This window comes from Liolophura sinensis, chromosome 4 (genome assembly GCF_032854445.1).
Source record: "Liolophura sinensis isolate JHLJ2023 chromosome 4, CUHK_Ljap_v2, whole genome shotgun sequence".
NCBI classification, from domain to species: Eukaryota; Metazoa; Mollusca; class Polyplacophora; order Chitonida; family Chitonidae; genus Liolophura; species Liolophura sinensis.
In genome coordinates this window covers 22,468,881-22,493,838 of record NC_088298.1, presented here as the reverse complement: position 1 = coordinate 22,493,838, position 24,958 = coordinate 22,468,881, and the positions used below count along the sequence as shown (strand labels likewise).

At 40.1% G+C, this 24,958-nt stretch overlaps 1 protein-coding gene across 1 annotated transcript in view; it reads right to left on the bottom strand.

Annotated features, from left to right (window-relative positions):
- Positions 1-4,602: 4,602 nt before the first annotated feature.
- LOC135464551 (ly6/PLAUR domain-containing protein 1-like) overlaps positions 4,603-24,958 on the bottom strand; it is a 65,936-nt gene continuing 45,580 nt past the window's right edge. The window contains exons 2-3 of the mRNA XM_064741976.1: positions 9,742-9,876; positions 4,603-4,833 (exon numbers count right to left, since the gene is read on the bottom strand). Coding sequence (XP_064598046.1) covers positions 4,607-4,833; positions 9,742-9,876 — 362 coding nt within the window. The 3' untranslated portion in view covers positions 4,603-4,606. The remainder of the gene's footprint in view (positions 4,834-9,741; positions 9,877-24,958) is intronic.

Below are 24,958 nucleotides of genomic sequence, written 5' to 3'. Positions count from 1 at the left end.
GACATGCCTATTATATCTGCTTGTACACAACCAACTTTCTAGTAACTCACTGACTCATTCATTGATTGGTATTTTTAACTTTGTACAAGAATTTACTACCTACATGTGACGTCGGTCAGGTTTACAAACCGAAACCACAGTTTAAAAAACTCGGCCTTCGGTAGATAGTTGACGAATATCTTGGCTAAAATCCACGGTCAAAAGAGCAAGAGGTGGATTTGAACACACGACCACATTGGCAAAGGGCCTTTTGGAATCAAGAAATCAGCGATAATATCCAGTCTCTTATCTGTATCAGCCATCCACTCTAACATCTATCATATAATAAGTCAAGGATATTTGTACACCACGAACATTTTTATTCAAACACCAAATCTCACCCGTACAACAGATGACTTCATGACACAACAATAGGGTCACGTGACACATATCGGTATTACAATTACCATAGGCATGTATTAGAAACAGTTTGTTCAGAGAATATGCACTCCAGTAAGACACATACAGGGTATGTTCAAAATACAAAATATAGGACATTTTCATAGGTCGAAAAAACGGGAAAACGGAATGCCATCGATACGAAGAGAAGAAGAAGGGTAAAATGGATTGTTTTGACATATACTGCAAAGTTTCCACAAATGGACAACTGTAAAGGTCACAATAGGTACTAAACAGAGAACATGAGGTGGATATTAATGACCACTGGATTCATCACAGACTTGTACATTTTTCTGCAACTCGCATTTAAACCCAGACATCGGAAGACCATACACACGGAGCATGCACGGCGGAAGTGGATCAATAGTGTTTGTTTTTTTTTTCTATTCTGTTGTTTTTACTGGAGGATAGTTATAAATTCGAAAAAAATTATAATGTTATTTATTGTAAAGATCGCCATCTATGACGGAAATTCAACTTTTATTTTACAAATTGAAAAAAAATAAGGTTTCAGTTCAATTCGTAATAATGTTTCTTAACAAAAAACATTTTTAGCAGAATTTCAGAGGTAGGTAGAAGCACTTTAAAACATAGGCTTTCGAAATAAGAATTATTATTTGTCTTGCTGTTTTGTTTTCGCTGCTTGTTTTGTCTTTCTATATGTCATTCAAAACGTAGGAATAATACCTCGGCCATAGTCCCATATTTTGCAAAATACGACGAATTAATTCTATCTGCATTCAATGAAATCAATCCTAAAAAGTCTTTCTTTTGGCTTTTATTGATTCGCGAATGGTTATGTAACATTAATCAACTCTCTGTGTAAAAAAAATCTTATTTGCAAAAAAAAACTATCATGTCAAAGATTGGGAAAACCATTTAACGATTGAGCTTTGAATTCATTTCCATTTCAATCTGTCTAAAATGTTTTTTCTGCAACTTGTGAAGAACTGTGTTGAGGTGTTGTAAAAGATCCGAATAGAAACCACTCATGGGTTCGATTTGGATATCAGGAAATTAAATTTTTGGACATCGTTATAAAATGCGCTTCATTATAAGCTTCAGCATGTGGCAAAAATACTTCTACGAGGCCGGTAATATTTTTCATCATTCTACACGGTGAGCAATGCAACAATTATAGCTGACACATGCATATCCAGGAGGTCAGATTATATATTAACGAAGGAATATCGTGTATACTCACAGCAGCTGGGGATCAACGTGTAAGAGTTAATGTCAAAATAAGTAAAAGATGATAATTCTGTAAGAGTTGAGAGTTCAAATTAGGTAATAAGATGTTATTTCGTGTATAAGTTGAGGCCAAAAGTATGGTGAGATGTTATTTCCTGTAAGAATTGAGGTCAAAATATAATGAGATGTTATTTCGTGTATAAGTTCAGGTCACAGAATAATGAGGTGTTATTTCGTGTATAAGTTCAGGTCACAGAATAATGAGGTGTTATTTCGTGTATAAGTTCAGGTCACAGAATAATGAGATGTTATTTCGTGTATAAGTTCAGGTCACAGAATAATGAGGTGTTATTTCGTGTACAAGTTCAGGTCACAGAATAATGAGGTGTTATTTCCTGTAAGAGAAGTCCAGGAAAAGTAATGAGACATTTTCCGGAGGAGTTGAGATCAATGTAGGCAAAGTGGTGTTTTTGCTGTAAGAATTAAGGTCAAATTAGCTGATGACAAGTCATTTTCTGTAAGATTTGAGGTCAAAGTGGGTAATGAGATGTCATGTTCATTAAGAATTGAAGTCAAGGTAAATTAATGAGATTTCATTTTCATTAAGAGTTGAGGTCAAGGTAAACTAATGAGATGTTATTTTCTGTAAGGGTTGAGGTCAAAGTAGGTAATGAGATGTTATTTTATGTAAGAGGTATAGTCAAAGTAAGTAATGAAATGCTGTTTTCTGGAAGTGTTGAAGTCAAAGTAAGTAATGGAATTCTGTTTTCTGGGAGTGTTGAAGTCAAGGTAGGTAATGAGATGTTATTTTCTGGAAGTGTTGAGGTCAAAGTAGGTAATGAGATGTTATTTTCTGGAAGTGTTGAGGTCAATGTAGGTAATGAGATGTTATTTTCTGGAAGTGTTGAGGTCAATCTAGGTAAAGTGACGGTAGTACTAATAATGCTTTTTCTGCCCACCACTTTATCCGAGTATCTATACTGAGGATACGTCCAGGAAGCTCTTATTTAACTCCGAGAGTTAAGTGGTGAAGATACTGTTTAAGTTGACAAGGATTTGGTTTGGTTAGCTACGCGTAGAACAATTTGAAAGTCAAAGCAGCTATAGTGAAGTTAACTATATCTAGGAATGCTTTGCTTATGTACATGTACAACCATTTGTAAGTCAAAGCAGCTGTAGTTAAATTAAGACTAGGATTGCTAAATATGCAACAGTTTAAATCAGAATATTTTCACTACCTATTATAGTTGAAATTAACACTAGGAATGCTTTGGATAGCTACATAAGCAATGATTTGTAAGTCAGCGTAGCTACATTGGAATTAACACTAAAATGCTTTGGATACCTACATAAACAATGATTTGTGAGTCAGCGTAGCTACATTGGAACTAACACTAGAAATGTTTTGGATAGCGACATAAGCAATGATTTGTAAGTCAGCGTAGCTACATTGGAATTAAGACTAGAAATGCTTTGGTTAACTACATATGCAACAATTTAAGCCAGAACATTTTCACTAGCTATTACAGTTAAAATTGAATAGAGCAACATTTGAAGTCAAAGTAGGACAAGCGATTTCTGTTGGACTTGCTTGTTAAGAATACAGCATTTGAAATCAGTGTAGGCGAAGTCATGTTAAAGACACAGGTTCTCTGTATAAAAACTATGTCGCCAGTTAGTTCACATGCAGGTCAGTTGACGATAAGGCAAGAAAAGCTTTCCCGAAACGTAGCAGGGTATTATGAATTCGCTGAAACTTTCGGAAGACATCTTACGCTTCCAATATCTTAATTCATCAAGATCAAAGAGAGATTCCCTTCTCCACCCTAGTGTCTAACTGAACACTTAAATACTTTAGCCACACAAGTAATATTCTTGTTAATATGATTTTATAAAATAAAGAAGAGAACAAAGAGATCCTTAGAATTAATACTCTCTGCTTTTTTAGTAAACTCATGCTTTAGCAGAGACAAGTGAGGTCATGTCAAACTTAACCTCCATTTAGATATTACACAGGAGTGGATTTAAGAAAGCAATTTTTTTTTCGTTAAAATATGCCTGGAAAGTTTGGACTTTTCAATCCTCAAGGCATACTGCGAGGTCGGTATCATGCGGTAGCTAGTAATATTCACTCACACAAGGCATTTTTCATCGTCCAAGGGGATTTATCGCCTATTACAAAGAAGAAAAAAACGTGTGTTTCTTCATTCATTTAATAGGACATTTATGCTGATCATAGGCAATATCATATTATGCTACGTTACAGTCGCGTCATTTGCCGGATGATTTGATATCGATTATTTGGGTTAAAATTGCAAATGTGTAAATCTAAAATTCTGAATCTAGATGTCGAACAAAAGTAAACCATGGACATGGCAACATACAAACACTATCATGGAGGTTATAATTTCGCCAGTAAACGAAGGACCACATGTGATGGCAATGGTCACGTGGCACAGCAATCTCTATAAAACATCAATGACGTGAAAAGCACGTGCGAATGTGGATGTACACAGATGTAACGGTGATTTACAGAGGTGACGCTACTAGCATTCATTGGTCGTCGACACTATGTTAAACTTCATATTGACATTTGAATTCACAAAAGTATAAAACACTTTAAATATATACATATATATGCATAATATATATATATATATATATATATATATATATATATATATATATATATATATATATATATATATATATATATATATATATATATATATATATATATATATATGTAATATCTGTTTGTCATGGATTTATTTCATCAGATTCTTTTTTGAGCAAACACGCTGGGTGTTTTTCCGCGCATGTCCAAATGACACATATACGATCCTTCACTTCCGAGTTGTCCTCGATGCAGCCTGCCGGTCATGCGCAGTGGTTTTACTGGATGTCGTACTCCAGGAATCCCTAACAGAACACCGTGTCCTCTCGCCTCCGGAGTCGCAAGCCATGACGTCATACTCTATAACAACAGCCGGAGACACAGCGCAAGAACTGCAACGATCGCAGTGGGCATGACCGTGCGCTTGATGGGTGTGGCGGATGACGTGTTGCAGCCATCCTCAGAGCAGCAGAACCGACATTCGTCCCCAACACACTCTTCTGCCGTGTTCAGGGCAGAGTTCTGATTTTTCGTCTCCAAAACGCAAGGACCTTTGGCGCACACTTTAGTTATTTGTTTTTGGTTTCCTGTAAAAAATATAAGAAGAACAGAATATGATATTTAAACTGCGCAACACAACTGGACTATTCCAAACGTTGCAGAAGTCCGTTTAACGAAAAGATAGAAAAAAAATGCGCGAAACATCAGCCTTAAACGAGATCATTTGGGAAGGGGTATTTGCCAACTTTCAGAGGATATCTTCTTTGCTTTACATTATTTTTTTGCTTTAATATTAGAAAATGTCAGAAACAGTTATTGTGTTCTTGTGAAGAAGACTTTTCTCAGTTCTAACATTTACCATTTTATGAAAAATTAAAATATCAAATACTACAGCTGAGAGAATAAAACCAGCGCTTCGAAGACAGTGTGATAGTATGCAAATAGTCACTCAGTTGATGTTAGCTGTTCTTGTATCCCTAATAGGAGCAAATTTCACGCCAAATCTCAAGCACCTGTCTTAAACAGAATTAGGCCAAAAAAATGCAGTGATGTTAATTAAAATAAAGTACACATTAGTAAACAATAACATGTAAATATTAAATAAAAACATTAACAGCACAAAACAATAATATCGAATACCATCCAGAGTTTAGTTTAGTTTTTCTAGATTGTCCAGGTTAACTACTGTTACCTTTAATTCTTTTCACGCTGAACGAATTTGTAGTTAACTAGTACTCGGGATGGTCTGTCAGCAACCTGCGAATGATCGTGGGTGTCCTCAAGCTCTGCCCGATTCCCTCCCACCACAACCCTGGCCCCCGTCGTATAAGTGAAACATTGATGAGAACGGCGTACAACACCAATCAAATAAATAAATAAATAAATAAATAAATAAATAAATAAATAAATAAGTGACAGGATGAATCACCTGTTGTTTGCATTGGCAGTATGTACCACAAAGCTATGATCAATCACAGCATTAAGGGATGGCCTATTACTTTCAAATTGTCAGCATTGCCGTTACATTAAAGGCATGAATCACTCTAAAATGATGTACATATCAGATAAAAGACCATTAAAAACTGTCCAGGAAAATACATGTAGACGGATTCATTATTTTTCTTTTAGAATTTTTGTAACCGAGTAAAATTGTGTTTAAAGATCAAATTCTATGGTGACCTGTTGTTACACACAATGTATCAGTTTGTCTGAAATAATTCATTTCAAGGTCAAATCAGCGAATGCATTCATAGATCCATATGTGTATGTATTTTGAAGGATGAAATGTAGCAGTCTAATGTGTGTTCATTCGCAAAAACCTTATGTGACGTCAGTGGTCCCCACTGTGATCAGCAAAGGCTACTATAGAATACAATATTCCAATGCGTATTACTACCTTAAACAAATTGTAAAAAAAAACAAAGTAACTCCAACTATTTGCCGTCACAGTTTTTAATGGTCTTCCATGTGCTACTTCATGATAATGTTTTCTTTGCCTCTAAATAAAAGTGTCGTAACAGACATTGGTACACTAATCGTGAACAGCAATTGCAAGGCCAATTTTCAAAACAGTAGATACACAGTCATTGGACTGAAGTTCCACGTAAAACCTAGGTATACACATATACATACATATATTTATACATACATACATACATACAGGTTACCGGTATTTATATCAGTTGCGCTTTGATTTTAACGGATTATATATCAAATTTGGCAATTTTACGCAACACTCAACACATACATCCACACACCACACTTAGCACATACATCCCCACACCACACTCAGCACATACATCCCCACACTACGCTCAGCACATACATCCCCACACCACACTCAGCACATACATCCCCACACCACGCTCAGCACATACATCCCCACACCACACCCAGCACATACATCCCCACACCACACTTAGCACATACATCCCCACACCACACTCAGCACATACATCTCCACACCACACTCAGCACATACATCCCCACACTACGCTCAGCACATACATCCCCACACCACACTCAGCACATAAATCCCCACACCACACTCAGCACATACATCCCCACACCACACTCAGCACATACATCCCCACACCACACTTAGCACATACATCCCCACACAACACTCAGCACATACATCCCCAACCCACACTCAGCACATACATCCCCACACTACACTCAGCACATACATTCCCAACCCACACTCAGCACATACATCCCCACACCACACTCAGCACATACATCCCCACACCACACTCAGCACATACATCCCCACACCACACTTAGCGCATGCATCCCCACACCACACTCAGCACATACATCCCCACACTACACTCAGCACATACATCCCCACACCACACCCAGCACATACATCCCCACACCACACTTAGCGCATGCATCCCCACACCACACTCAGCACATACATCCCCACACTACACTCAGCACATACATCCCCACACCAGACCCAGCACATACATCCCCACACCACACTTAGCGCATACATCCCCACACCACACCCAGCACATACATCCCCACACTACACTCAGCACATACATCCCCACACCACACCCAGCACATACATCCCCACACCACACTTAGTGCATGCATCCCCACACCACACCCAGCACATACATCCCCACACCACACTTAGTGCATGCATCCCCACACCACACTCAGCACATACATCCCCACACCACACTTAGCGCATACATCCCCGCACCACACCCAGCACATACATCCCCACACCACACCCAGCACATACATCCCCACACCACACTTAGCGCATGCATCCCCACACTACACTCAGCACATACATCCCCACACTACACTCAGCACATACATCCCCACACCACACCCAGCACATACATCCCCACACCACACTTAGCGCATGCATCCCCACACCACACTCAGCACATACATCACCACACCACACCCAGCACATACATCCCCACACCACACTTAGCGCATGCATCCCCACACTACACTCAGCACATACATCCCCACACCACACTCAGCACATACATCCCCACACCACACTTAGCGCATGCATCCCCACACCACACTCAGCACATACATCCCCACACCACACTTAGCGCATGCATCCCCACACCACACTTAGCGCATGCATCCCCACACCACACCCAGCACATACATCCCCACACCACACTTAGCGCATGCATCCCCACACCACACTTAGTGCATGCATCCCCACACCACACCCAGCACATACATCCCCACACCACACTTAGCGCATGCATCCCCACACCACACTCAGCACATACATCCCCACACCACACTTAGCGCATGCATCCCCACACCACACTTAGCGCATGCATCCCCACACCACACCCAGCACATACATCCCCACACCACACTTAGCGCATGCATCCCCACACCACACTTAGCGCATGCATCCCCACACCACACCCAGCACATACATCCCCACACCACACTTAGCGCATGCATCCCCACACTACACTCAGCACATACATCCCCACACCACACTCAGCACATACATCCCCACACCACACTTAGCGCATGCATCCCCACACCACACTCTGTGATACACATCATACATATTCACAAAAGAATAATATCCATTGTACAATTTAAGAAATTTAGAGTGGTGTGTGTTTGATGGAATATTTCCATCACACACACTTTCTTGTAGTAATAACTTTTTGCTTGACGTTGATTAAAATCATCGAGCAGATCACAGAATCTTACAAATAGCGATAATTATACAGTTGTGCTCGGCACGGATGTAGCTACCCTTTCGTTTAACATTAAGTAGATTAATCAACAGATCCAATTCAAAGCACATGTCTAGTTTCATCAGTTCGGTCTTCAACAATATTCAAACCTTCGTTCACACAAATCCCAGAAGATAAATACATTTTAATACTATTTCATAATTACCAGCTGTGCTCTGAGCTAAAATATGTCTTCAGCCCAGTACCTAGGCTAAGCTGTCTCAAAAGCTCAAGCTAATACTAATGGGCATTCCATCTAAAACCAATTTGTGGGAAATAACTGATTTTTCACACGTAATGACGTCAAAATAATAGAACACCATTTTGTCACGAGAAACCCAAAGGGAAAATCAAATATTTCCATTACAGATGTTACGGTTTGAAGTTAACGCTTTCTTAACTGTACTTATCACGCATTGCTAGTTTTGCAATACATTCTAAACGCAAAAGGTGCCGAAGTCTGCCACAAGGGAGTACGACAAAAGTTCTTTACGTATCGGTGTTTTGTTCCATGATATTTTAAAACCGGGTTTATTCGTCCATCAAACAGCATGCAATGTGCTTTTTTTGAAAAAATAAAACCTCGTTTTACTTAAAAAGAACCCTCCCTTCTGATTTGTGCATAAAAATGTCAACACGAATAAAATTCCCGTAGGAAATGAATGTTTTAAGGCTTGGCAAGAAGTCTGGTAGAGTCTTCGAAGCTACAGTAAGGTTCCTGCTTCCATGTGCTAGGAGAACATTTAGAGTATAGTTCATTCTCATCTCTATATTATAATGCATCAATGTGAACACTACTTGGTTTCAGCACTGATCGTGGCGTACGTCATTCATTAGAATGGAAACGCCATTAAACAAACTACCACCACCACCAAGAGTTTACAGCCAATAAGGAAATGCCAAGGCCATCTTTAGACGATTTTTGATTGGATAAAGTTTATGAGTCTATCTTCCCTCATTTCTGAGTGTCCCCTTATGTCCACACATTGGCGTACATCATTCATTAGAATGGAAACGCCATTAAACAAACCACCACCACCGCCATTGAAAATGCTCCACGCAGTTTTGAAAATTTAGCTTTGCATGGCTGGGTTTTACATGGTAGACAATAATATTAAAACATTTTAACAACTTGGTGCAAGAAGCTCTTGAAGAGAATGTTCTTACTAGTACATATGCGATAGATTCTTTGACTTAAAAGATTAATGAAGCGTCCAAATGCCCATACAAACATTAACTCACCAACGATTTTCACAAGACTTTCGCACACGTCGTAAACAAGGGCATCTTCATCTTTGCAGGGTTTCAGGTTTTCAGGTTTGTTGCATTCCTCGTTGGTCATAAACCCATTGCATTGGTAACAGTTCAACCCCGAAGCTGTGAACAGAGAAAAAATCACTGCATAAAACAGTTGGACAAAAGAAAAATGGAAGTCCGGGATGGTCGAAGGGTTATGCCATCCGTAAGCCGTACGATTTTTTCAATATTCCACGATGTGGCTTAAATCTAAATCGGCCGTACGTGGGAAGGTCTGCGGATGGTCGTGGGTTTCCCCCTGGCTCTGCCCGGTTTCCTCCCACCATAATGCTGGCCGCCTTGGTATAAGTAAAATATTCTTGAGTACGGCGTAAAACACCAATCAAATAAATTAAATAAATTAAATCTAAATCTTTTTCCTCAGAAATCAGGACCTGCTTAATCAACTCACTGATATCGACAGCTCATAGGATACTTCACCACTACAGACTGTTTCAAACTATCTGTCAAGAAAGTACTATGAAAGATGAGCAATAAACAATACAATATGCACAGCCTTGGTTCAAAGTTTCCCCATTGCTGTGTAACACAACTGGTCGTGGGAAAGGTTCCCTATTGCTGTGTAACACAATTAGCGACGGGAAATGTTCCCAACTGGTATGTAAGACAATTAGCGGTGGGAAAGGCTTCCATATTGCTATATAACACAATTAGCAACGGGAAATGTTCCCCATTGCTATGTAACACAGTTAGCGGTAGGAAACGTTCCCTATTGCTATGTAACACAATTGGTGGTCGGAAAGGTTCCCCATTGCTATGTAACACAATTAGTGAGGCAACTCGCAGTATTTGCTACTGCGGCTAACACAGGCTTCCTGACACGTTTCTGTGTCATAACACACAAGCTTTCCTTGGAATCTCAACACATAATCATACTTTCCACGATAGCTGCCATTATTTTCCCAGAGACATAAGTCAATTGTATAGCACTTTAAAAGCGCGGTTGTTAGAGCTAAATCAGCGATGTTTCAAAGCACGCGAGGCTTCTTTGCTTCCAGCAGATTTTATATGTGATTTCGTCAGACTTAGAATTGGGGGTTGAAAATCAGCGATATTTCAAGACACGCCAGTCGTCTTTACATCATGAAGCACTACACTTAGATGGGTCTTCTGCTTATTGCATACACAATCATCTTATCCACCCAATCTTAGACGGCCCTTCACGCATCTCTCCCAAAGACTCAAAGAGACAGCGAGTCGTGGCCGAGTTGTTAATGGCGCCTGCCTTTCAATCTCATTGACTCATGAAGTACGAGTTCAATTCCAGCCTCTGATAAGGAGTTTGTATATTGGTGACAATAAGCTGTCGACGACGGTTGTGCAGTCTAACGTTTGTTGAGTAGGCCCTACCATCTGTCTTCTACCAACACGACACACTTGAAACGTTCGTCAGTAGCTTGCCCGAGGTCCATGGTTTACTTTGGATTCTCCGGTTTCTTCCACCAATGATTCTGACCACTATAACAATTCTTGAGTGTGTCGTTAAACAACAAACCGATAAATAAATAAATAAATTAAAACTCGTGTTAATGCAGTAGTATCACACACGTATTCAGACTACGGGAATATGTTAATATTACCAGCTTACTGCTGTTACCTGGACAGGTTTAGAAAAAGGCTAGACATTAACATCGCGGCATTAACATCGGTTTTTGCGAAATATTCTGTATTGCTAACAGTTTATGCTGCAACTATCTCATGTGAAAATCTCTATTCATAAAAGGAAAAAATAACGGATGCTGACACTTTCGGGAGTTAGCTTGCTGACAGAGATTGTGTAATTGGAAAGCAGGAACGATAACTCTTTAAGACACTGTGTAACGTTCCGACGTCGGTGTACCAATCGTTATCAGGCCTTCTGGTTATATATATAAGTGTGATTCAGTTCTCGCAACGGTTGTGACAGTGAGGATTTATAGGTGGTTTCCAATAACAGGCCATGACGCATATTCTGCATTTCAATTGCTCCAAACTGATACAAACTCCTCATTAGAGGTTTTTGTTTGCATATAATGAGTTAGGCGAAACAATAATCTCGCAAGAATGTCGTGAATTCACACGTTATTGGGGGTTTCGCTATGCGTAACTGGACAGATACAAATGAGCTTTCTCTGCGAGGAGATGGAAAAGAAATGAGAGTGGTACATCATTCATTCATAAAGTAACATAAATTACGTTTTTTTTTGGTCAGGCCGTAAGTCAGAAGGTCTTTCAGCAGGGTTTCCCCCGGGCTTTGCCCAGTTTCCACCCACTATAATGTTGGCCTCCGCTGTGTAAGTAAAATATTCTTGTGTACGGCGTAAAACACCAATCCAATATATAAAATAAATAAATTTGTTTTGTTTGTATTTGTATTTTTTAGACAAAGATTTCTATAGACTAGGTCATGTAATAGGGAAGAGCAAGGTTCCATTTCATTAACACTGACATTCTGTATTGGGATGAAGTTTATTTCTCAAAATAACGTAAAAATTAAGGGACCTTATAAATATGACTGAATATGTAATAACTGTCAAACGTGACACGGTCGCTGTGAGTTCAAGTCCAGCTCACGATGGCTTCCTCTCCAGCCGTACGTGGGAAGGTCTGTCAACGACAACCTGCGGATGATAGTGGATTTCCCTGTTTGTCCGGTTTCCACCCACCATAATGCTGACAGCCTTTGTATAAGTGAAATATTCCTGAGTACGGCAAAAAAAACCCCAAATAAAATAAATGAATAAATAAATCAAACGTGACAATATATCGACATCAGACTGAGTGAAAAATTTAACAAGATTATGTGGTTTCTAACAGAGACGAATTCCTCTTGTTTTTTTTAATTATGATAAAGGAGAACAGACTTAGACATTGTTGCAGAACCCATCATGAAAAACGAACGCAGAGTTGTACTTTTTTATTTATCTGATTGTTGTTTTACCCCGTACCCAAGAATGTTTCATTTATACGACGGTGGCCAGCATTATGGCAGGGGGAACTCACGACGATCCGCTCACTGCTGGTAGACCTACAACGTAAGGCGAGGGAAGCAGAGTTGTACTATAACTCAAAAAAGAGCCTTCAAGTTGCGTGTAATGATCGCCCAGTTGCACATGCAGTTGATGGTACAAGCTGCTTTAAATCCTCAATTTGTTCATTCATGTTGGTAAATCTTATACCAACTATAAAAAGTAAGAATACTAAAAAATATGGCCCTGTATTATGCTGTGTAATATGTCATTTTCAAATATGGATTCTAATCTCAAATGGGGTCTCGGTATTGAGAGATATACAGGTAAGAATATATACATGTACAAGTGCCGTAGTTCTGTAAAAATTTGAACAAAACAAAACCGGCAAAATTTGTATTCGAACTCTTGCCCGATTCTAGCTTATTATCCTTTATTACAATATTTAACCAAAACAGTATATTATATGAGAGTTATCTGTGTAAACGCTACGGTCTGAATGCTAGATGGCTTTGTTCGGTCAGCAAAAGCGCCATCCCTCAGATGACTTTCATGATAAATCGAAATTGATGCTCCTAAAGTGGCGTCAAAGCCTCATACATAATTCATAAGCCCTTCCGAGCCGCACAGCGATGTAGTTATTCCTGCTCCGGACGATCCCAAGTAAAGTGGTCCTTTGTATCTCTATTCGCGCAGGTTGGCGCTTGACAGATATCGAATTAGGTAATAACTGACTACAGCGATATCCGATGATGAATTGAGGGACTTTGGCGGACTTACATAGACCCAAGGTCTACATTGTCTCTACCGGTAACATTCACTGTGATGCTTCCAGTTTGTTTTTGCATAGCCCGTGGGATGATTGCCACTGTGTGGCTTATACACCGTGAAACTTTCAACGTACGCCTCTGTGCACTGTTATACCGCAAAGATGGCTTTAAAGGAGAAGACAACAACTAATTTAACCTTAGCTGTTTCGGACGAGGGATGAAAATGGCATGAGGTATTTTGCTCTGATATGGTTTGTATCTCAATAAAGAAACTTTTAATCCGGGGTTCCTAGGTAGCCATGAGATGCTCCATGTTAGAGAAACGGGAAATGTACGGTAAAACGCAAAATAGTGTTCGGGTGACGGCTCCGGAAACAGCCGTGTTCTCGAGACGTAGAAATATCCAGCACCTTACTGATTAAAATTACTTGTGCTAACTAAGAGTTTTGTAATCTTTATGTGGCATACAAGTATTCTTTATCGGTGCATATATGCATTTGGTTTAGCGTTGTCTTTTCTTTTTTTATCATTTTGGTATGGTACAGCCGCCACAAAGTACTATTCACCTGCAGTGAAGAAGCTTGAATGAATGTTGAATACCGCATTGCACCGTGCTGTTATCGACAGCGTCGTGAAATCGCCACACAGTATCAAGCAGCTTCCGTACAGCGCTGTCCAGTTTTTTGTCTCTATCGTCACAGTCTGGAAGTGGTTACAGGTTACTCCTTTACACACGAGGATTCACTCAGTGACAGTAATTTTAGTCCTAAAAACTTCATGTCAAAATTCATAAAGAAATCATGCAAAATAAGAAATAAAAGCATAGAGAGTAAAACCAGAGCAGACATTTGCAATGTAGGATATAGGAACGGTCGTGCCGCAAAGCCGTGACAGCACTGCACTCACTCTAATGTCGTAAAGCCCTTACGTCACACCACAAAGGAACATCACTTTGATGTCGTAAAGCGGCAGCGTCACATAGCAAAGGGACATGACTCTAATGTCGTGAAGCAGCAACGTTACTCTGTAAAGAAACATCACTCTAATGTCGTAAAGTGGCAAGGTCACTCTGCAAAAAGTGACATCACTCAAATGTCGTAAAGTCGCAACGTTACTTCGCAAGAGAACGTTACTCTATTGTTGGACGACTTCACGCTACGAAGAAACAAAATTCTACTGTTATAAAGCGGCAGCGCCTCGCCACAAAGTCGAACAGTTACAACTTAAATATCTCCAGATTTAGGAATTGCAATTGCATCAAGTTGAATGTTTTGAGATTAGGCTTGTATAACTTATGAAACGTAAGAACTGGGCCTAGACTGTTTTCTGTTGACAACACATTAGACCCTTATGCGGTAAAATGATGCTACAGTCTTTTGCTTCTACATGTATTTATGTTCAAATATGCAGATTAGCTGTATACGGAATAATAATGGGCTTAAGGGGTAAAACCAGAGCAGGACGACAGTGTGATAATTGTGATAACTGCTTAAACAGCAGCAAATTACAAGCCCCCCCCCCACTCCCCCCCCCGCACTATGGCCTTTTAAAGCAGAATTAGGTACAAAAATATACAGTGATGTTAATTGTAATTTATTAACTTAATAAGTAGCAACTTACGCGCCCCTTAGCAATAACATACGAAGACACTGTTAAAGGATAAGGTGATCCTGGAACCTTATGTGGAAGGAATTCTATGAAAAGCTACGTAATAAGTGAAGCATACAAATCACACTTACGACCGTCAACCGGTGAAAGACAATTCACAGTCAAATTTCCACAGACCAGTTTCATTAAATAAAATGACCATCACAATCTCTTCAAATTATATATATATGTAATTGTAACAGAAGTAGAAATAATCAGCAATATAAAACGATGTTGAAAAGACATAAGCAATAACCGATGCGTCAAATCTAGTACTTTAAATGTAGTCCACAACACTTTATGTTGAAAATGTATTGAAAAATTGTCGAATACAAATTACCATACTATGAAGCAAAGAAAAAGTACAAGGGTACCCGAATTACTCTTTCGTTGTACTTAGCCATGTGAACATAGAGGTGAGATTAAAACTATGTTTATAAATCCCCTAGCCCAGGATCAAGTCATAACGAGTGATGAATGTGTGGTCATTCACTCAGGAACTAAAAGATATTTTCGTTTTTCAATGTGAGATTACAGTTCCCCTATTAAAGGTTAGCATCACAACTTCCCTTTTACTAACGGCCTAAAATCAACAGGTGCCAAAATGCCAAAACTCAGAACGCTGTACGCTTGGCATTGTGAAATGTTAGTTCTCTTTAAAAGACACATCACTAGTTGATCACGTCTGGGAAGTTTTGGTAGAGGCAAAGAAACAAAATCCGTGGAGCAGTCGTATTGGATTATCTGAGTCTGTCATGTTCGTGAACGCCTTATGCCGACCACTCTGTATCGATTTTGTTTGTCTGCCCTTTTTTCTCTTTCTTTTTTGATTTAAATTTGCTGTGCGGGTTTCAGCAACTGTAATTTCTTCCCAATTCCTGACAGACCAGGTACCGTAGACTACCTGTTGACCTTTCAACAACTGCGATTTCCGGCCACATTTCTGTCCACCTTGCAGAGAGTCTTTTAAAAGCTTCCGTCAGTCGCGTGTTCGAATTCATCTCTTCCTTTTTTGGCTAGAACTTCAAGACAGGAGGTTTGGCCAGGTATCTGACGCAGGTCGGAGGTTTGACCAGGTATCTGACGTAGGTCGGTGGTATGGCCAGGTATCTGACGAAGGTCGGTGGGTTGGCCAGCTATTTGACGCGGGTTGGTGATTTGACCAGGTATCTGACTAAGGTCGGTGGTTTGGCCAGGTATCTGACGAAGGTCGCTGGTTTCCTCCGGACACTTCTGTTCCCTCCGCCCATAAACCTGAACCGCCGTCATATAAATGAGGGGCCTCCGTGGCTCAGTTGGTTAGCTCGCTAGCGCAGCGTAATGACCCAGGAGCGTCTCACCAATGCGATCGCTGTGAGTTCGTCCAGTTCATGCTGGCTTCCTCCTCGGCCGTACGTGAAAAGGCCTGCGAGCAACCTGTGGATGGTCGTGGGTTTCCCCTGGGCTCTGCCCTGTTTCCTCTCACCATAATGCTGGCCGCCGACGCATAAGTGAAATATTCTTGAGTACGGCGTAAAACACCAATCAAATCAATAAATAAATAATTAAAAGAACTATAAGTGTAAACTTCTTGAACATCAATGAATCAAAAAAATCACAACAGTGGGTAAAGGGCAACGACCACATCAGTCGCGAATACCACGTGATAAAATCTCTTACAATGGGCACTGATGGCAGTCCACATTAATGAACCAGCAAAGTTGTCGTCAAAGTTTCATCTTAGCTCAGGAATTTGATCTGAGATTAAGGCTAAGCCCAGACCAAGCTTAACACAATTTCCTGACCCCCGCGCCGCCCGTAAGCACGTGGCAATTACACTTTGAGGTCAAGATCACTTGTGCTATAAATCCAAGAACAATCACGAGAGTATGGGAACATGGTACAAGCCTAGACTATGTACTGCTTTAAACCAATCCCTTCTGATGGACAGGTAACGGAAACCTTGAGCTCAGGGCGCTTTGCTATGGGTAACCCAAAGCTTGAGTGTATTCCTCGGGTAAAAGTCTCCTGCCTGGGAAAACGTACAGTGTAACCTAACGACGGACAGATATATAGCAGTTGTGTCCGGGAGGTGAATTAGCTGGTGTCCCTGGGCGGAAGAGGATCGACCCGGTGATGAAGAGCCTTGTCTCGAGGGTTTCTGACAGCCATGACAGAGCGCCATCGGGCAATTCCAGGATGCACATGTTGATCATTATCTAGATCAAGCAGTCAGGGTTACTCGTAACCTAGTCCTTAGCGGTCGCTGAGCGGGCGCACGAATACGCCTCCATTTCCACTACAGGCTTGGATATCGACGTTATTAACACCTTGAGTAACATGTAGCCCATAAATCCTGTCGGATCCACATCCACCTCACAGCCGACGCTCTTCGCCGTTCATCACCCCTAATAAGCTCCTCAGATACTCTATATTTGTAATTTTCCTCTGCGAGCAAGGTAAAAGTGTTTACAAAGTTGACATTTTGTCCGCCTTGTGTTTAATACAGTCCAGCAGGGAAAGGATCTGCACTAACAGCCTATTTCTCTTCGCGCTGAACGATCCAGAAAAACATAAATGGGCGGACCAAATGACGGTCAGAAATAACTTTTAAAAAAATTAATACTGCTTTGTCATATCCGTCATGTTCGTCCCACGTTTGTAACGCTGTAAAGTTGTGAGTTAACAATCGTTAGTTAGAGTGCAGACAGGTGGGGTTGGCAAGCTGGGGATTTATGTGTGCTGGCACAGGAGATCAAGGGAACATCGCCCAATGATTTCAATTGGTTACTAAATACAGAGTTATTGCAACAGCTTTGCTATCACAATATAAATCATTTCTGCCATATTTTCAGTCGCAAAACAACAGTTTAATACTGATCCATAACTCACAATTGAACAACAGGCCATTCAAACATTTGAAAAAAAAGAAGAAACAGAAATGTGAAATGTCGGCTAGTCAATAAACACTCTAGTCAACTCGATTTCGTCCGCTATTTTATAAATAAGAACGCCATATACTGCACCCATTTTTCACGAATTTCCACCCATCTTTCTAACGGGTCAGGTAATCTAACCGTTCACGCATGTCATTCTTGAATTTATTGCTTGCACTGGCTTCAGACAACTAGTTGTACATGGTGATTCATCTCTTACCATCCTTTTACGATGATTTGTGAATTTTTAGCCCGACCAAAAATCAGCCAATCATGATCGCTAGGCGATAACTTTAAAGCACTTACTCGCCGCGACTGTCATGCCACTAATCAATAAAATCAATTCTTCAAGTCAAGCTCGCGCTGTTTTGCTCAGGTGCTCGGGATCGGTGCAAGCTTTACTCAGTCGTAATATTCTGACAATATTTTAATCAAGAGACAGCAATTGTTTTCGATACTATCTGGAAAACATTAAAAATAGAAAACAAAACATACGGCCAAACTTCAGAAACCACAGGCATGCTTTTAACACATATAATCTTAGAAAATTGTACATAGAATTGAAAAGAACTATATTTTATGCTGTAGGCCACTAACCTTTAAATAATGATTGACAGAATCGTATCAAATAATTCAAATGCTTAGTGGGCGGTATAGAATCAAGGATATATATTTTCATGAATGCCAAAGGAATTTTCGGACACATTCCAACATTCATCATTATCAGTATCTACACTATCGGAAAATGTCACTTGTTACTTAATATCTGATTTCTTTGACCGATCCCTGGTGGACTTTCCCACGTGTACATCATATGCCACTGTGGTGAGAGACAAATAATCTCCCGAGAACTTTATGTACGACTTCACGATAGAGCATCACGGACCGCTTATTGTCTGTGAGATTTCGAGAACAATGGAAGCAGGGGAACCTCGAAAATTGTCATTGTGAGAGCGATGTGGAACAAATGTCTTTTGTAACTTAGCTATTGGGTAAGCACCTCAACTATGTAGCCAAAGCCGGCTCCGTTTGAACTTGGAAACGGTTTGCCTAGAACATTGTCCCCTCTGCGCAATGTTACACAACATCGACGAGGTCCCCCGCCACTATGATGAGAATGGTCCCCAGCAGAATTTTAACTAATTGAAATGACTGGGAAAAGCAACAATATAATAAAAGAGTTATAGAGAGCATAGAGAGTAAAACCAGGAGCTGCGTCGAGAGTGTGATAGACGTACAGCATAGAGAGTAAAACTCAGAGCAGCCATTACAGTGTGATAGACGAACAGCATGGAGAGTAAAACCAGAGCTGCGTCGACAGTGTGCTAGACGTACAGCATAGAGAGTAAAACCAGAGCTGCGTCGACAGCGTGATACCTGACACACAAATGGTCACACGTAACCGATGAAATATCGCCTCTTGTTAATTTACCCCAGGTAGGGTTTAATTCTAAATGTTCGTGTAAAAGCTTAAGTTTTGTAGCAAGGCGTTCTTCGGTTCCATTACATACAAGGGTTACTTTTCTTGGGATGTTTCATTTTTCATCAAGTTGCTTGAGTTTCTCGTTAATAACATCTATGTGATACATCCATGTGAAACCATTTCCGAAAAATATATAGATATTCCGATGGGTGCAAATTGTGTCCCCCAGACCTTTGGATGACCTATACTTGTTATCGTTTAAATGCGACTTAAAGCAGAAATTATTAAAAATCTTCATCAGGCTCAATCTTTCTCATTCACTAAACGATATGGTGATATGGTATATATCCACTTTCGCTCGATTTAAAGGAAGCCACAAACTCTCCAGATAGTACATCTTATTTGGACATTTATTTGTATACGGAGTGAGTGAGTGAGTGCTTGGGATTTAACGTCGTACTTAACAATTTTTCAGTCATATGACGACGAAGGAATCCTTAGAGTACATGTAATGCGCCTCCTTGTTGGAGGACGGATTCCCACCGCTCTTTCATCCAGTGCTGCTTCACTGAGACGCCTTACCGAAGGCAAGTAAGCCGCCCCGCCCGAGCCATTATACTGATATGGGTCAACCAGTTGTTGCACTATGCGCTTCACGCTAAACGCCAAGCGAGGAAGTTACAACTTCCTCATTTAAGGTCTTAGGTGTGACTCGACCCAGGATTGACCCTGGATCTACCACCCCCGAAGCGGACGCTCGATCAACAGTGTTATTGGGGCGGGTATATTTGAACACAGGCAGCTCGGTTTCCTGCCCTGCCGACTTTACGACAACAGGGATAGTCTCAATTTTGACATTGTACATTATTCTTATATGGATAATAATATACCGAAGGGGTGTACATGTCTCGCTTTCTAGCATCACTGTGTTTAATTCTGCTTTACCAGAAGCTAGAGAATGTATATTCATCGTGTTGAATTTGATCGCCAGTAGGATATGTGAACACTAGCAATAATAGCCCAACTGAAAACATATTTTGATTATTGACAAATTATATGTTAGCATGGTACACGACTTGAATACTGATTTCTCTCATTCGCCTAGAACATTCCGTGTGTCTTTCCAGCATCAATGAAAACAGTTCACGTTTGGTCTCTGTCTGAATCCGCCCTAGTTTCGTACTTTATAAATAAAGACGTACATCACAAAGAGTAAAACCAGAGCAGCGACGACAGTGTGATAGACGTACAGCATAGAGAGTAAAACCAGAACAGCGACGACAGTGTGATAGACGTGCAGCATGGAGAGAAAAAACAGAGCATCGACGACAGTGTGACAGACGTACAGCATAAAGAGTATAAACAGAGCAGTGACGACAGTTTAATAGACGTACAACATGGAGAGTAAAACCAGAGCAGCGACGTCAGTGCAATAGACGTACAGCATGGAGAGTACAACCACAGCAGCGACGACAGTGTGATAGACGTACGTGGAGAGTATAATCAGAGAACAGACGTGCAGCATAGAGAGTAAAACCAGAGCAACGTCGACAGTGTGATAGACATACAGCATAGAGAGTAAAACCAGAGCAGCAACGACAGTGTGTTAGACGTACGGCATAAAGAGTAAAACCCAGAGCAGCGGCGACAGTGTGATAGACGTATAGCATAGAGAGTAAAACCAGAGCAGGGACGACAGTGTGATAGACGTACATCACAGAGAGTAAAACCAGAGCTGCGACGACTGTGTAATAGACGTACAGCATAGAGAGATAACCAGAACAGCGACGTCAGTGTGATAGCTGGCAAATGTAACCTGGAAAATACGGCCTCTGGTCAATTTACCTCAGTTAGGGCTTTACTCTTCCTGTTCCTGTAAATGCATAAATTACACGCACCCTAGCACCATGACTTAAGCTAGAATTACGAATGCAGTAATGGCAATTGCAACATTTATTAGACCTCACGGGTCAACAATTACTGAAATTTAGTAATATTGACTTAGCTATATGACTACACACTTTATACTCTTGCACTTGCCTTGCGATTATTTACCCGGAAGTCCATTTTATTTCACGGCTGGTATAACGAATGTCTGTTTTGACGCCTATATCCCCACGGGAAAGAAAAAAAGACCCACCATGACACTGATATGATCTCAAATTGTCTCTTCAGTCCTCGGACCAGGGGCCACAAGCTTTAATTAAGAAATAAAATGTTGCCCAGGGAGCAATTTTCGGTGTAGAGAAGTGTTGGCTTTCCGCCATTAACCTTTGGAATTTTGCGAGTCTAAATTAAAATGGCAGTAATTTTTTTTAGCAATTATGCTGTCAATTAGGAGTGTTGACAAGAAATGGAGGCAAAGTCCAATCGGTATAGGTAGAGATGATAAACAATCGATTTCCATGGAAGGCGCCAAGTAGCTTAGTCAAGATTAGACCCATCACGCTACGTTCAAAGGTAAAACTGCTTTTTTCAAAGATATTGTCAGGGTGTCCTAAGTGTCTAGCATGCAGTAATTTAAGAACATATCTTTGTAATGTTTAACGTAAAATGTCGCAACTGGACAATCCAGAATGATTGCATGCTGTTTCAAGGAATTTAGACCAATGAACGGCAAGCTGAGTCAGTTGACCTAGGTATATTTCAACCCTGTGTATGAATGAAGTCGTGTCTGATTGTTGCGTGACATAGGAATGTAATAGATTTTAATAGCAAAATTGATATTTGCAATCTTTGTGAAACAGCACCTTTTACGCTAAAGGAAATCCCGAGGAATTTTACAAGTATATAAATTATAAAAATAAAAGTCAAACTAGTAAAGAAGCTCAAATGTTTGCTTGCAGAAATAAACAGCCAAACCGTATATTACTCCGGAAGTATATGTACCAAGCAATGTGTCGCGTGGCACATTCGACATTATGTGAAATGTTATCTCTACTTAATGTGTATATTTGCATACGGTTCGCAACTGACAGCTGGTTAGAATTCGCCGAAAACGAATCCTTTTTCTGGACGCTTTAACGTACCACCGACATGAAAGTGGCTATATACGAGCGTCTCTTGTTGAAAGTCGGATGACAAATTAAACACTCTTACTTACACCGTGAGTTCATACCAATTTCATGCTAGCTTCCTCTCCACTCGAATGTGGGGAGGCCTGCCAGATGGTCGTGGTTTTCGCCACGGGCTCTGTTTTGTTTCCTTCCACCACACCGGTGACGGCCGTACTCAAAAATATTTTATTCATACGACGGTAGCCATTATTATGGTGAGAAGAAACTCATACGAATGCATTTGACTCATTGGAAAATCCAAGAAAATCCAAACAATAGCTTGTCCAACCCAAGAAAGTAAATTACTGCTATAAATGCTGACAATTAAGAGATCCACATCATGAATCGTACACTTCGCTTTAAGGTAAAAAACTTTAAACAACTACCATTGTAATAAAGCTTGCAATCGTGACAATCCACTAGCACTATAAGAATATGGATCTTTAAAAGCATTTCGACCTTTTCCATCTTGTTACAGGTCTGTCTGTATCTGGCAGTTTGAATGACCAATTTCGTTTCCCTCATCCGCTTGTTATCACAATAATGAGTGTCAATTTACGTAAATTGCCAAAATACAGGTATGGGTTATCCAAAGAAGTACTTTGTTTCATGCAGGAAACGTGTTCTTTTCTTTGGGCGAATAGCTCTTGTAGATTCCTCCCATCGCTCTGATCGTAGAGGCGTTGGTGACAATACTAAGGATTTGTATTCCACTAAATGGGGTCTATATGAATCAGAGGGATATGCTTTTGGTAGAGTAATACATTCTGTTTTCGTGTATGTGTTGATCATGCGATAATAAGTTTGAAATACCCGCTATCGATAGAACAGTATTATTGTGTTGTCTAACTGGACCCATTAAGTTAAGGCATTTACGACAGTAATTTACAATGAAAGCAACTGACGACATGTTGATATGCTTGTTGAACCCTTGCGCGTGGTGGGTTAACCTTTGAATAAAAATCGATGTCTCAAAACAGAACTAACAGAATGTACAACTCATTGGCCTGATGTTTTTTTTTAATTTCTAAACCAGCTGGATTTTGAGTACGGCCTGTTAAACATTACGGAAGACGAATGGTCATCTCGGTAAAGACCCCCCATGACAAGGTTGATTGGGGCTCCATTCCGATCAATGGTCTGATAATGAAAGTATTTTTTTTTTGGCACCACGGACCAAAGAGGTTTGCAGAAAACGATCTGTCAGAGAGAAAAAAAGTAAACTAGGACATTTCGCCTTTGAGAGAGGATATTAAGATGTAATTTATCGTTGCAAGAATTGCTGCCTGCCTGGCACGTACAAAATGTATAATCTACTGTCCATGGCAAATGTGGATGAGGTTCTGTAAAGCAGAGGTATGAATGGATGAATGAATAAATGATTATGGCTTAATGCCACATCGGCAATTTCTCAGCCATATCATGGAGGGAACAAGTTTAAAACACGAGCCAGTGAATGGTTTTCGATGTGATAATGAGAACATTGAAAATGAAAAAAAATAGACAGACATGGGTAATGCAGATGAGAAGGCATGGGTGATTTTCAACACTGTGAAGAGTTGAACACGTACTGGACAACTCGTTAAAAGCGTTGGGAATTTACTGGACACGTAAATAGACACGTGGATGGATACATAAGTAAAATGTCATATCTGGAAACACCCGCTCTCACTCTGCCAAGGATTACATGGTTACAGCTTGAATATTTCGTATTCACTTCTGTACAATTGCCTAGGTTTGAAATGCCATTTGCAATTGCTCTCTTTGGCCGTAAAGTAGGCGGTTAACATTTTTGATATTGTTCTTTTTCTGGATGTTAATCGATCGTTGCTCATTTAATCTTTCCAGAAAACATGATAGCCATCTTAATGCATTTTTGTTCGGAACCTGGAAAATTAAACCACATGAATAAATGACAAAAACCTGCAAACTTCCATCGGAAATTGCCCTTTGAGAACATGGCAATCAGTTTATGGTTAACTTCAGGACATGCTAGAATGTATAAATATGCGTGGAAAATGTTAAAACCGTACTTTGCAAAATTAATTCCGATCATTTGACGAGATCTGTGAGACACTGCTTACACCGTGACCTGCAAGTATGAAATCTGATACTCATACGTCATTTCGTCAAAAGAAATCTGCTGCTAACACTAAGTAATTACAACCTCCACTTTCGGCACAACCTTGAAAAAACGCTTCCCTGCAAAAAACGTTTTTAAAAAGTTCTGTGTAAAATTGGGATGAAAAAGTTTGCTGGTGATGGAAACAGTTATAGTCTTAAAATCACAGGATTTCAATTTAGATTAAATTTAGATTTTGTTTCAAAGCTTAAAGGAATCTAATTTAATTACCGCAATGGGGAATGTTATAAGTTATCCACG